The sequence below is a fragment of the Dermacentor andersoni genome, chromosome 9 (genome assembly GCF_023375885.2).
Source record: "Dermacentor andersoni chromosome 9, qqDerAnde1_hic_scaffold, whole genome shotgun sequence".
NCBI classification, from domain to species: domain Eukaryota; kingdom Metazoa; phylum Arthropoda; class Arachnida; order Ixodida; family Ixodidae; genus Dermacentor; species Dermacentor andersoni.
In genome coordinates, this window is record NC_092822.1 from 80734711 (window position 1) to 80749224 (window position 14514).

General features: G+C 44.7%; 1 protein-coding gene across 1 annotated transcript in view; it reads right to left on the minus strand.

The window, feature by feature from the left end:
* The window catches only part of Usp14 (ubiquitin specific protease 14), a 45613-nt gene that overhangs the window by 23587 nt on the left and 7512 nt on the right, over positions 1 to 14514 (minus strand). The window contains exons 5-7 of the mRNA XM_050176184.3: positions 13947 to 14050; positions 6904 to 7093; positions 1248 to 1396 (exon numbers count right to left, since the gene is read on the minus strand). Coding sequence (XP_050032141.1) covers positions 1248 to 1396; positions 6904 to 7093; positions 13947 to 14050 — 443 coding nt within the window. The remainder of the gene's footprint in view (positions 1 to 1247; positions 1397 to 6903; positions 7094 to 13946; positions 14051 to 14514) is intronic.

Consider the following 14514-nt stretch of genomic DNA (forward strand, 5'->3'; position numbering starts at 1 on the left):
CCGTCAAGGTTGAACACAAAATGGCAAAACCAGAAACTCTGCAAATTCCATTCTAACGACGCTTTTCGATTTTCATTATATATGCAATACGTCCTTCGCTCAGGTCAGGTGATCAGGTGAGCCAATGAACGACGATAAGTGAATGTAACTGGAGGAAAAAGAGCCCTTACAGAATACGGTCCCCTGTGACAATTACAGGGAATGCACCCGAGTGCACATGGGAACCAGTTCGTGGCTTAAGCTGCGCACACTTTTAATTTTAGCACAAACTTTCTTTCTTTCTTTAACTTTTAACCCACAAAATTTGGGCGCACATGGAGGCAACATTAGAATCAGGCAAGTATGATACAAGTTATGCAATGTTGTTACAGCTTTTTTCAAGCCTACCTATTTTTTGAGAGACCAGTGTTTTATTAGCTGGGAGAATGTGAACAGGCAGTATAAGACATTAAAGCCTGAGCCTTTCTGTTTCGCTGTGGCTCTTGAGCAACACAGTGGACTCTGTTGTAGCCGAATGCATTGTAATGGCACAAAGGGTGGAAAAGACACAAAGATGACATCACTGGCACTTTCACATTGCCTTCGTTGGTTTTCAACTTTTTTTAAACTGTTAGAATGCCATCAGCAAGATGAACTAAGTTTCCCAGCTTAAGCTATTGTTGCTTCTGCTGCTAGCCACCTCTTCTGACGCCATGTTGCAAACATGAAGGATACACCCAGGGACAAAAGTTTGTATAGGCATTTTTTAACATCGCCATTCTAATGGAACACAGGGATGAGGTCGTGAAGTGAAGCGGCGGCAGTGACATGCTGAGAGGCTGTTCTTAACCCCACCTAATGAGACCGCTGTTGAAAGCTGCGGCAGTGTGCTGTTATCTGTTGGCACAAAAAGGTTTCTGAAGCAACTAAAACTTCCTAAATGCAGTTCTTTTCTCCGGCAATGCACACATTTGCAATACTGAAATCAGCAGCACATTCTGACTTGAACAACACCTGGACCAAACGCTGTTACCAGTTCCATCACTTGTTTTTCTGTCTGGCTGCTCCACGAAAAGTGCAGTTCTGATGTGCACACGTACCGCACCACTGGCAGTACCGGCCTACACCTGACCCACGGCCCGTCACCTGAATACGCCATCTGCTGCACCAAGACCCAGCGTCACAGCTGTTACCAAGGTCCTCGGGCAATGGCCGACATCGCATAAACTAATTGCTCTCTGTGTGCAAGAGGGTGGAGGCAAGGATACGTGACGTCGAAGACGCCGCCGAAGTACTGGTCGATAAAGTTGGTGTACTTGTGCACTGGTGCGGGCGCGGTCTCGGAGGCCGGCTGGTCGATGGGCGGCAGCTTCTGCTGAAGCATTCGCACCACTTCCGTCCAGCACTCGTTGGCATCCTGCGAAGTTGCGTCATACTCGCGTCAATAAATAAAAAAATCCGTACATTTCTAGCACAGTGGTGTGACAGTTTCCCTTTCAGTTTCATCAGTAGGTTTTCGGGTAGCTTCCAACATTTGGCTCTCAAGGGACACAGAAACAATTTTGACGATTCTGCACAGACATACTGAGTCGTTAAGGTAGGTCTGACCGTTTCCCTTTCAGTTTCATCAGTAGGTTTTCGGGTAGCTTTCAACATTTGGCTCTCAAGGGACACAGAAACAATTTTGACGATTCTGCACAGACATACTGAGTCGTTAAGGTAGGTCCTTCTGAACATTTAGTGACACATTCAGATGCTCAACGTAAAGCGTGTAATGTATTATACGGTTTTACATATGTGCATAACCACCATTCGCAGTGGTGCCGCTCCCCCGAGTTTTCAGTCCCCCCATGACCATCTACGTAGCAGGTGTGCATGACGTCGGTCAGGCGAGCTATCCAAATGAATATCCACATTGCTTCATCGATAACTTTTCCTGCTTCAAGGCGAACAAATGTAGTCTGTAGTAGTTGGAATGTTGGTTAATTTGTTTCTATAAACAAAATTACAGAAAGACAATACACAACAACAATTTATCACCGCACCCAAGCACTTCTGGCACACAACAAGTGTCGTCTGCTTGTGTTACAATGTGCTCTGTGTCGACGCGAGCTGCATGTTCAGTATTAGTCTTCACGAGGTTTTTTTTCTTCGCGAGGCCCGCGAATCACCCTTGCTGCGCTGTGGGCTGCAAATCGAGCTATTGGCGAGATGTCAAGCTGCGACACTGTGTTGTTCCCCAAGGCTACAGATGAGCCGAGCGGGTGCAGCAGTCCGGGCTGTCGGTATCCGATTGGCACCAAGATCTACGCATTTGCGGCCGGCACTTCACGTCGGCGGATTACTACCAGAATAAAGAGCTAATACAACACAAAGCTAATAAAGCAGTAACCAAGTGTATTCTACTTTGCTCTTGGTGTACAGACCCTGCGCATCAAAACCTTTCTCGATCTTGATTCTTGATCGATTTTGACGAAACTTGCAGAGTTTGTGTATTAAATGTGTTAATTTTAAATATGCATTCAGTTTTCTTGCACAGTAAATACCTTTCCAGAAATTAAAGCAATTCAGTTTCTTGCGTAATTTGTTTGCAGGTAAGCTATTTACAAACTATACATGGCATAATTAAAATTGACATGAGAAAATGATGTCAAACTAATGAAGACTGCAAATTAGCGAGAACTGTGTTCTAACTGAGAGCACTGCAAACTTCAGAAAGATAAATATATCTAACTACTTAAAGCATCATTTTTCAAAAATGTTCTTTTTCATTTTGTTCAATTCACATTTTTCAAAATGTGAATTTGCAAACTCCACAGCTGTATCCTTCTGGCAAAAAAGAAAGAAAAAAGAACAAAGAAAACGGAAAAAAGAAAGAATAATAGTGATAGCACAAGTAGAAGCAGAGACATTGCACCTCCAACATGGCATCACCATCATCAAAATTGTGGTCTTGAGAAAAAAATAGAAAACATTTCACAACCAATATATTGAAAGGAAGGCACCAGGTGAATAATCCAGGTGAATCGTGTCAGCGCTTTTGTTTTACACCTTTTTTCAGCGCACGCAGAGCTGCATGCCTATTAGTATAGCTGAGGCTATGCCACAAGTCCTTTCCTGCTGCTCCCCAAACCCAGTTCTTGGCAAATTCATGTTGAGTCTCCCTAGGATTGCTGCTGCTGAATGCTGGTTGCCAGTGTTGAATTGCAAGACAGCTTCAGCAACTGCAGCTTCCTCAGCAAACAGTGATGAACGATTCTCTTTGGCAACCAAACTCTAGATCACAGAGTGAAAATTCTCATTTGAGTTCCGAGTTTTCCCTCGTCGGCATCTTTCCAGCAGCCTTGTATCATATAGGCACTTGTACACAGGCAGTAGTCCTTCAGCTACATCCTTGGGCAAGTTGTACCTCTGTTTTGGTGCGAGTTCTCCTCTGGCTGTAGCAGCACTGTGCTGGCACCAGGACTGCTCGCCACTTGAGCAGAGGCTGTTGCATCTATCAGAGCTCGCTGCATCGCGTCCACATCCCCTTCGTACATTTTGAAAGCACGCCCATGGTACAAGCACAGTTTCGTTAACAGATCAGCCGTCAGCCAACCTTTGCCTCCAAGACTTCACCCATCGTCAGTCTTTTGCTCATGCACCAAGTTACAAAGTGCAGCACCCATTCTCTCCTGCACATGGTTGATGCAGTACTCCTTTCCACATGTCAACAACGACATAGGTCCTGGCTTGATATATGCAAAAGTGCGACCGACGCCACTGCACAAGATGGTTGTGTATCAGAGGTTGTGTTTCTGCAGGTATCTTTGAAATAAAATGAGGCCTGCTTCCACCTCCAGCTGCCCTGATTTGCTTTCGGTACTCGTCTGGCATTGGTGCCTTTCTTTCAAGGCTTCATAGCCCTTGGAGCTGGGCTTTGGACCTACCCTGTAGCCCAAACAAAAGTTGGCAAGACTTTATAGTCTAACACGTAGCCTCAGAGGAGTTCAATAGGAGCTCCAACACCTATGTGTGACAAATGGCCCTGTGCCATCCATGTGCCATCGTAGCATATGGCAATGTTGTTCTTGTGTCAAAAGCACAAATCTTCATAAATCTTTGCTGCTTCACCCGTGCACCCTTTCATCGCAGTGTTAACGGCTTGCGTGGCAGCTGGCTTCAGCGCACTTTTCAGGTGCTGTTGAAATATGTTTTGTTTTTGTGCATTCCTCGACAGGACAACCCCACAGCATACCTGCCAACCTGGAGAGTTCAAAAATTGGGAGACTTTTTATTCGCGCCAATGGGGGGGAGGTTGCATCACTGTTTCAACTTCCGGTAGGACCGGGGGGGGGGGGGTTCGCTCAATCTGTCAGGCAGTGTTCGATGAGTCCTTTTGCAAGACCTTGCAGTAGTACACTTTGCTCACTTCCAAAATTTGTCGGAGTAGCTTTGCTCAAAACATGGTCCAGACTGACAGCCCTTCACTAGCAGCAGGTTTTGGAAGGTTGTGCTGCACATTGATGAGCGGAACTCAGTCCTGATTTCTTGCGACATGCTAAAAATCCTCTCACACTCTGCGCTGCTATGCGGTATCACGAGTAAATCCAACATTGCCTTAGACACTCGGTGAAACATGTTTTCCATCAGTGTTTTTTGCATGTCCCCCCTTTCTTCCTTCACAATGTCCTCTGGAAGACTGTATGCCTGTAGTGTGGCAAACTCAGCTTCGAAAGCATCTAAAGCATCTTCCGCAGATTCAATGGAATCTTGGCGCAGCAGCTGAGGGAAACTCTGAATAAAGAAACGAAGACTTGAGAGCGATGCCTGTGAAATAAATTTCAGGTTGGCCACCTCCGCTTTCTTCACAGTTGCGTTTCATCAGAGTTGCATCCACATCCAAGCGCTTCGTCTCGTCGCATTTCGGAAATATTTTTTGTAGAAGAGGCCCAACGTAGCCGCTGACACTAAGGGATAGGTTGTGTTCGACGACGAATCCCGTAAACAGGCACTCCACACGTATGACACTGTCGTCGCACTTGTTCCAGAGAAAGTTCACTATGTTACCTTGCTGCTCAGTGGTGCTAACATAGCTTTGATGCTTCGCCGTGAAAACGTGCAAGTTTCAAGTCACCGTTGACACTGTGTGACATGCTGATGTCGCATCCAAACGTTGTACAAGATGCAAAATGTTCTCCTTTTCTTGATGTCAAAAAGCACGAAAATTCAGAAGCATAACTTCGCAAAAACTTCTGCAAATACTTTTTCTCTGGCTTTGATAGTGCCATGGCATCAAGCACACGAGGATTCTAACTTTACAAAGTGCACCGCACACAGACGGCCTAGCCGACACTAATCATACACACAAGCAGCAGCAAGATGCACCATGGAAGAAGGCATGCATGAAATGCAAGAACTACATTGGCTCTGGCTTTGGTCGGCTTACTAGGCACTGCAGTCGGCTGCTTAGTCGATGATAACGATGTTGCTATAGTGCTGCCGTTGTTGGTGATTCTGACAATCACGATGTGGCTGTAGATTCCGCGGTGCGAGTTTCGCAAAAACCATTATTGCCCGAACAGAGACCACTTTTCGGGAGATATAATATAGTGATCACACAATCGGAAACTTCAGTAAAAAATCGGGAGTCTCCCGGGCGAATTGGGAGGGTTGGCAGGTATGCTACAGCCGCAAATACATCATTCATGGCCGTTAGGCTGTTGCCAGTCAACAACAAAGTGCGCACAGCAAGTGCATTCACTTGAAGAGAATTACACTTTTTCGAGCTCTCAATTCTCCATGAGCTTCATCCCAACGCAACTTCTTCAGTTCTCACAAATGACAGTCAGTTTTGTCACAAGACCGTAATCCCATTCACTTTGCGCAAGTTTGACAGAACCAACGCAAGTATTGCGCATGAAAACACCAAGAAGATTGTTCACTGCTGCAAGTACGACGACAACGTAAAGAGCAGCAGGCTCCACGACCAAAACTGCTGCACTATCAGCGGTAAGATCTTCAACAAAATGTCCAATCTCTAGCTCCGTGGCCAGCATACCTATGTGCTCTAATCTTATCCACTTCCTCTCCAGTTACGACAGTCGTATCAATTATGTGACTGGAGCCAGCGTGTGGAGATGGGTGATGCAGTAGAGCAGTCGAGGTGTCAGTGTTCGGTGGCGGTACAGCGTCAGCAGCAAGCTGCCGGGTATCCTGCACCAGCTGCGATGACAGAATCGCTTTCAGAAGTTTCCTGCATCTTGCGCATGCATTTCCACCTGCAACGGTGCACAGAACGTAGCTTTGTCGGACATCCAATCATATCCAGTGCCGCATTTGAGACCAAGACAAAATGGCGGCTGTTTTCGTCGTTTCATCGCTTATGGTCCTTGAAGCCAATCATAACTTGCAATCTTGATCACATGCTCAAACTGGCCAGTAGCCACATGTGTGGTGCATTTATTTTGCTGTTGATTTCTTGCGTGACTGCAGCACCAACAATGTTGCCGACCAAGAAATAAAAAAGCCAGAAACATGAGATTTTGAATGATACCAAATGATGCCGGCAGAGTGCGTCATTACCAAATTATGCGCCACAGGCCGGGTACAATTCCCCCCCCCCCCCCCATTTAAAAGACAATGCTCACAGACTCGCACATTCAGATCACAACAATGGAAGAAATATGCAGTATCTTGTAATCGAATATTGCAGATAAGTGCCGAAACGCATCAGGAACGCAGAAATTAATAACCTGAACATTAGATTTTTTGGGCTGATTTTCGGTCCCAAGGAGCCGTGTTCCCCCTTAAGGGTTTCCAAAGCCTTGAAAACAGCATTTCATTTTCTTTTTAACTTTTCAGGGGTGTTTCAAAAACTGCTAGGAGCTTCAACAGAGGTCCTCTTGCAAAACATCTGAATGACAGCCCCTCGTCGCCACCTACCTGCTGGGCAAAGCCACCCTGCTCGGACTTCTCGGCAAACCGGGGGAAAGCCGTATGCAACACTTGCAGCAGCACGATGGGGGGCACCACAGCCGACCGCTCCATGAGACCTTGGAGGTCGCGCAGGGCAGCAGTCACGGACTGTGGGCTCACGCCAGATGACCGCATCAGGAACAGTTCCCCCTGGAACCTGCCAGCACGACATTTAGGCGCATCCATTAGGTCCCCGGTGCCATCTATCAATGCAACATCAAGTGCTCCATTTCTTGTGGGATTATCCTGAATCAACTGGCTTCATTTTAAACCTCTAACAGCGTCAGCACTGAAGTGAGAACTCATATACAGCAGAACCTTGTTCATACATATCGGAAAAATAAGCGAGAAAAGACGAACTAACTGAGAAAACACACAATCCAAAGTCAATAAATAGTTTGGTCAACTGTAGTTGACATCTACTTAAAGTGAAGCATTGCAAGAATCGTTGCAACACGAGGTGCCCACGCATGCCGAGCTGGATGGGTCCCAGCAGCCTGAGAATTGTCGCCGAGGCTCTTCAGGCTGTTGGGACCGATTAAACCGAGATGCGTTTGGTTTGTTTTCCTGTTGAGGGCAAATAAACGTCAAAGCGAAATCGAACTGGTGAGCGACGCCAGAATGCAATGCCACCAGAGCGAAACATGACACTCAGATCGTGCCGCCTGCAGCAGACAACTGCGGCTTGTATGGGTTATTGCTTATGAAAAGCATGCAGTATGCTTCCAACGTTACTAAGCCACATGTGCTGTCGAACATGTGGGTGAACATGCTTATCACAATAAGGTTCGCGGCAACAACTGTGAATGCAACATCCGACAACTGGCGAGCAGATTTGCTGGTGTTGGATCAAGCCACGCCTCCAAGAGTTCACCCATCTACAGTCTTTTGCTCGTGCACCAAGTTCCAAAGTGCAGCACCCATTCGCTTCTGCACATGGTTGATGCAGTACTCCCTTTTACACATCAACGAAGCCATAGGTCCTGGCTTGATATATGTAAAATCGCGAATGTCACCACTGCACAAGATGGTTGCATATCAGAGGCTGTGTTTCTGCAGGGATCTTTGAAATAAAATGAGGCCTGCTTCCACCTCCAGCTGCCCTTATTTGCTTTCGGTACTCTTCTGGCATTGGTGCCTTTCTTTCCAAGCTTCATAGCCCTCGGAGCTGGGCTTTGGAAAAGCGCGTGTTGGATCAAGACATGCACCACAGCCATGCTTCGGTGGAAGTCTCAAGGACTTCACTGCTGCGAGCGCTAATCAGTCGCGAGATGACGAGAACTGCAGCTTCCGCACTGCTTTAGTGCAAAATAGAAACAGGATTTGTCGATTCATTCAGTAAACAAAACCGTGTTGATGTAATAAGTGTTTGTTTTCTTGACACCCTCAATAATTCAGCATTCAATTAATTTGGACATTTCTTTTCGTACCGTGAATTCCGAATTAATGAGGTTTTACTGTGTAAGAGATATAGTTGTTTGACATATGGTAAAATGGATAAAAAAGAACTCCAGTGTGAAACACACGAAATGAACTTTTTATAACCACACAACTTGTGTAGCTTTGGCAGGGTTACCTGCTAAATACGAAACTAAGTACAGAAGAAAAACGAAAGGGCAAAGCTCCATTCGAAATATTTCGCACCAAAATGCTAGCATCGGAACATCAGTCGGACATCACAGATTTAAAAGCTTCTTTATCCCATGTTTTGGCAGTTATGGCTCGGTAAAAGTGTTTGAAGCTTGCTAACTTCAGTCTTTCGCTCTTCTAGAATACAATATAGTCCATCTTTACCAATAACAATATTACGCCTGAGCAGGTGCCGTTAAAATCCATGTCACAGAGCTGTCACGGAAACTTCCCACTGCCACCTATCACCTTTTGTTCCTGCATCTTTCTTCATTTATGAGAAAAACCTCTCACACTAAGAGTGGCTTCTTTTAGTATTCAGAGTCAATGCTGGCTTGGAGAACAAAAGTTCAAGGGTTTTCAAGGACAGGTCTTCACATATTCAAAGGCTACGTACACGGTACAGTGTGTTCTGTTACCATTCCACCATTTGAAACACAGAAATGACCCTTTGGTGCATCAAGTAGATCCAAAGAGCAAACTCTCATTGCGTCTTATGAGAGGCGACATTGCTTTTTTTCTTATTTTTGAATTCTGATGCAAAAAATTTCTTGAACTTCACCTTTTAGCGGCATTCCTAAAGCTGTTGGATTTGCTGACAAACGTAAGTTCACTGGTCACTTGTGCCTTCTCTGCATAAGTGTTTGCTGACGCCTTCTATTTGGAAGCTGTTGCTTCCTTTTCTTCAAGTGTTCATTATCCCCATATCTGCATCTTCGAGCTGCAGTTTCCTCCTTTGATTCCATGAAGGCACATTAATGGTGCATTGCAGATGACATAGCCACCTTGAGTTACCTTATAAACAGAAACATTCGGAATACAATTTGGGAAGGAAACAGCACAAATAGAACACATTGCTGAAGTCATCGCTTGTGTCGTGTCCTTCCTCAGCAGTGGAAACTACTGCAGCATGCCGACATTTTGCAAATGTCTTGCTGTCACGACTGCAGCATCAGCTACTCACGCGTCGGGAGTTGCGAAGTTACGTTTTCAATGTTGCTGTGGCTGAAAAAGTACTCAGTTCAAAAAGTAAATGCCATCACGAACTGCTATCAGCAGTGACTTAACCGAAGCATAGACGAACCTTGATCTCTCAATAATGACGGAGCAACCGCTAACTCTTTGCAACTTTGCATGACAGTGGGACGTCATCCTCACTCACGGTGAAACGTCTGTAATAAAATGTTTGTTATATCTAGGTGTAATAGGCAGGGTTGGCAAATCATAAATGCAGTAAGATGTGGTCGTTATAACCTATAAATAGTTATGTGTGGGGTCGTTACAAGTGGATCCCTGGCTGCGTTTTCTCGCAATATCATCCTCAGTAGGCTGTGACGACATACACCAAATTACTTAAAAGCACCACAACTCTTTGTACTAAATTTTTGTACCATATATTTAATCAATCCTTAAACACAGGAAACATGCCTGACAATTGGAAAAAAGCGAAGGTAGTTGTCATTTTTAAAGCAGGAAGGTGTGATAACCCTACTAATTACCGTCCGATCTCTCTAACTAGAGTACCATCTAAGCCCCTTAAGCACATTATAGCATCTAACCTAATGGATTACCCAGAATCAATAAATTTTTTTACCCTTTACAACACGATTTTCATAAATGTCTGTCTCGCGAAACTCAACTAGCTGAATTTACGCACGACCTACTACTACACATGGACGATCACCTTCAAATAGAAGCAATATTCCTGGATTTTTCAAAGGCCTTTGATCGCCTGTCTCACAACCATCTCCTTGCAAAATTGTCCTCCCCTGGTATCCGCCACGAGATTATCAAATGGATTGAAAGTTTTTTAACAGGATGCATTCAGTTTACCTATGCCAACAATTTTCAGTCAACCCTTACCAGTGTAACCTCCGGTATTCCCCAAGGCGCAGGTTTATCTCTTCTATTGTTTTTGATTTACATAAATGTCCTTCCCACTAACATATCAACGAAGCTGTGGCTTTTTGCAGACGATTGCATTCTTTATAACCACTTTCATAGATCTAATGACACAATCGCCCTACAACACGACCTTGACACTATCGCTTCTTGGTGCAAAAAATGCCCCCCCCCCCCCCCCTCATATTCCTCTAAACCTCACTAAATGCAAAGCAACATCCTTCACGTGAGTTCCTTCATATGAAGCCATCACTTTCATGGGTGAAACATATTCAAACAATTCGCTGTGAAGCTTCAGGCACACTAGGGTATTTGCGACATAACTTAATATCCGCATCGCCCGAAATAAAAAAACTAGCATATTTAACAAATGTGCGACCCAAACTTCAGTAGGCATCATCTATCTGGCATCCCTCGCAAGCTTACCTCACCAATGACTTAGAAGCCATACAAAACCGCACTGCTCGCTTCATTACGTCACAATATTCAAGACATATCAGCGTAACCACCTTAAAACAAACTTTCTCTCTTCCATTGCTTGCTTCACGGCGCGTAACTTCTCGTCATTGCCTTTTTCACACTTTCTTTTATCTCACCCAATCAGGACGTGCTCTCTTAAAATGCCTGTTCAGAACATCACCCCGTTTGTCTCATACTCGCCCCTTGGCAGCAATAAAGTGCTGGACGACGGCAATGAGCAGCTCGTTCTTCCCCCATGCCACAACACTTCGGAACGCACTCCTGGATAACATTGTTTCGTGCAGCGACCGTAAAACATTTCACAAAAAACTAAACGATTTTGATAATGCCAACATAACCACCTAAATACCACACTTGTCCTATTAATATTTATTTACTGCCTCGTTGGTACTGTGTATATGTTCTGTTTTCTTCTTTTTTGTAATTCTCTCTTTTTTTGTACCTATTACAATCAATGTGCACTTTCTTATGTTACTTTCTTATGAAGCTGTACAACTTTGATGCACGGCCCCCCTTATGCAATGCCTTCGGGCCCTTAAGGTTGAATAAATGATGAAATGAATATGTTTTACCCACAAGGCCGTATCCTTGCCAGTTATAATGGAGACTCTGGTGACTGCAGTGTATAGCATACGCAGCAATATGTGGGAAAGTTTCCTTTCAAGGGGGATGCGGGGAGAAAAACGGTGATTTTCACCAGAAAAGCTCATTTTATAATTTTGTTCACTATGGATAAAGAAGTTCATTGCTAAGCTGGGTTGCAATCTGCGCTGTGGAAAGGAGGGAAATGAATTCTGTTCTCCAGACAGTGGCGCGCGTTTGCCGTCGAGAGTGCTCATGAACACTTTATTCAAGGCACGGCTGCAGAACAGGCAAGAAACCGGACACGGAGTGAAGTTCCACGTTAGAAAGATCGTTTTTCACACATTTTAATCATAAGGGACCTTCCATCGAGAGTAAAGCAGACTGCAAAGAAAAATCTAATAAAGAAGGAAAGGCTTAATTCTGGCTGCGGTGCCCTTGTTCGCGAGTGCAGACAAGAGCACTCAACTGCTCTAAACCTGGACAAAAAAAAAAGCGAAGACAATCTGAAGCAATTGCTGCAGAGCAGGTTCGAACTGAAGAGAAGGGTCTAACCGATGGAGCAGGGCACTTTAATTACTTTTGGTCTTAAAATAAAATAGCATGTTCTGATATCTTTGAGCTCATTTTTCTCAGTTTGCACTTTTTGGCCCAACAAAACCTTTAAGAAAACTATCATTTCCAAACTGCTTTGCCAAAACCTGCTTTCAATGTAGTTCCTGGGCTGGAATTTTCGCAGGAACAAGATGAGGTACTTGTTGTATTTCAAGCTTTTATTAAGACAGTAATTTAATACATATCTGACATGTAATGACAACGAAAAAAAGTGAACTTAGCCTCAAAGTGATGACATTGTCACAGAAATGTAATGAAAAACACGCAACTTGCCTTATCCTGCCCTATGACCCCCCCTGAAGATGTTAAGTGCAAAGTGGCAACTCATAAAAAGGAGAATACTGGGTTACCATGAAAGAGGGGAGAAGGGAGCGTCAACATGCAGGGGTGTGGAGAGAGCAAGGCTATCTAGGAGAAAACAAAATTTTGAATGGCAAAGAACCTTGCCTTGAGATGTGGCTCTATGGCAGCGCGAGCCACACCTAAAGGTGAAATTCGCATATAATGTGCACGCTGACTTTACTGCTAAATAATTTGCACTTTCGGCATACATTATACACATAAAGATACGGTAAATACAGTCAACGACCAGATTTTTCAGAAGTCCAATTCTTTTAACATGCTTGCTAATTCAGATGCCTCTGGGACACCGCCACATACTCCTTCATCCAATGTATAAGGACACCAGAAATGTCAGATGCTGAAACCCTTGATCGTCTGATTTTCCCGACTTTTTTCTGCGACTATACGTCCGAAACCACCAGTTGAAGCCTCCACCACCGCCATTTTGATTATCTTGCCACCTCAAACCAACACTCTCGCATGGCAATCTTCTAGCAGCAGCAGCCAGCCGTAACCACCACGGCCATCGTGTTACACTCGTTACAAAGCTTCGTGCTGCTCGGTGCTGTGTTTTTCGTCAAAACAATTCGCTGCTGTCAGCAATGGTGCCGACTCCACGTTCACCATTCTTGCCAGTAGCATCGAAGCGCAGAAAGCAGTTCAAAAGTCGGTTTCTAAAGCAGCATAAAGTCGGTTTCTCAAGGTCAGCTTCGCCGCAGTACAGCGGTGTTATGCAGTCAGGCATATACAATGCATTAAGATGAAGCATACTAAGAGTGGAAAGGGGCCACTGCCGTGAGACACATTATTGTATTTACTCGATTATAACGTGTCCTCGATTGTAACGCGCACCCGTTTTCCATGACCACAAAAAAGGAAAAAAAAAAAAAACGCTCTCGATTGTAACGTGCACCCATTTGCCGTGACTTAAAGAAGCAATGTCCTTTACAGTACCGCGCACCTCATTCTTTCATACAGAAATACAACTTTCTCTCCAATACAACTTTCTCTCAAGAAAAAACTAAGGATTTACTCCCAATGCACTAAAGTTGCGATAAATAAAAAAAGTTGCAGTTTCGCCTGAAAGGTGAAGCATCGATTATGATAGCAAATTAATAGACAGCTATACGAAAAGTAAGGATAGTAGTTGTATCTGCCGTATAAACTTTTAAACATTCACTCACTAACTAAATTTACAAGCATGGTGTCAGGCACGCACAAGTAGACATGAACACGTCTCACTCAATGATTGCGAAAACTCTTTAAATGCTGTAGTAAGGAAGTGCGGTAGCAGGAGCGAGGGAGCGAGCGATAGTAAAAAGCATGCATTTGTTTTTTTGGGACTGCCCGATTTTTCAGACGTTTTCATCGTGCCTCGGGAGTATGGAAAATCGGACGTTCACTGCAACTACACGAATGAAGAAAAAGCAGCAGGCCAGAGTCTACGGAACAGTACTCACTTCTTGAGCGCCTCCTTGAGCTCTGGCACGGTGAGGAGGCACTGGACAGTGGCGTTCATGTAACATGTGTTGCCCAGGTTCGTCAGGCCTGCCGGCAGGTCCAGCTGCGACGATAACACAAGATCAGGCTCACGTGGAATACTCCCGAAGTGGTACTAACACGAGAAAGCGCTCAAAGAGGAAGGGAGCACAACATCATGAGCTGTCATGCCATGCTTTGTGCTGCTCCCCCGCTCGCACAAAAACTCTGTAAGGATTGAGGGACGCCAATGTCGGCAGACGATTTTAGCAGCTTATACTCTTGACCTTGTGTGTATGCACGAGTGGATGCTAGGCGGACGGGTGCGCTATGTTTAGTGAAATGGAAAACAGTCACTTCGTTGTTGAGTTTCGACATGTAAGCAGGTGTTTGTGCCACTGAAGAACAATTACTGCGAATTGAAAAAGGCTGCCAAGCACCAGCGAAGGCTGCAGCTATTTCAAGGCATGGTGTGATAGGTGCTAGGCTACTCAGTAAAGCATTTACCTGCTGTCTCCCTCACCAAAGGGAATGTACAGGTACTATTGC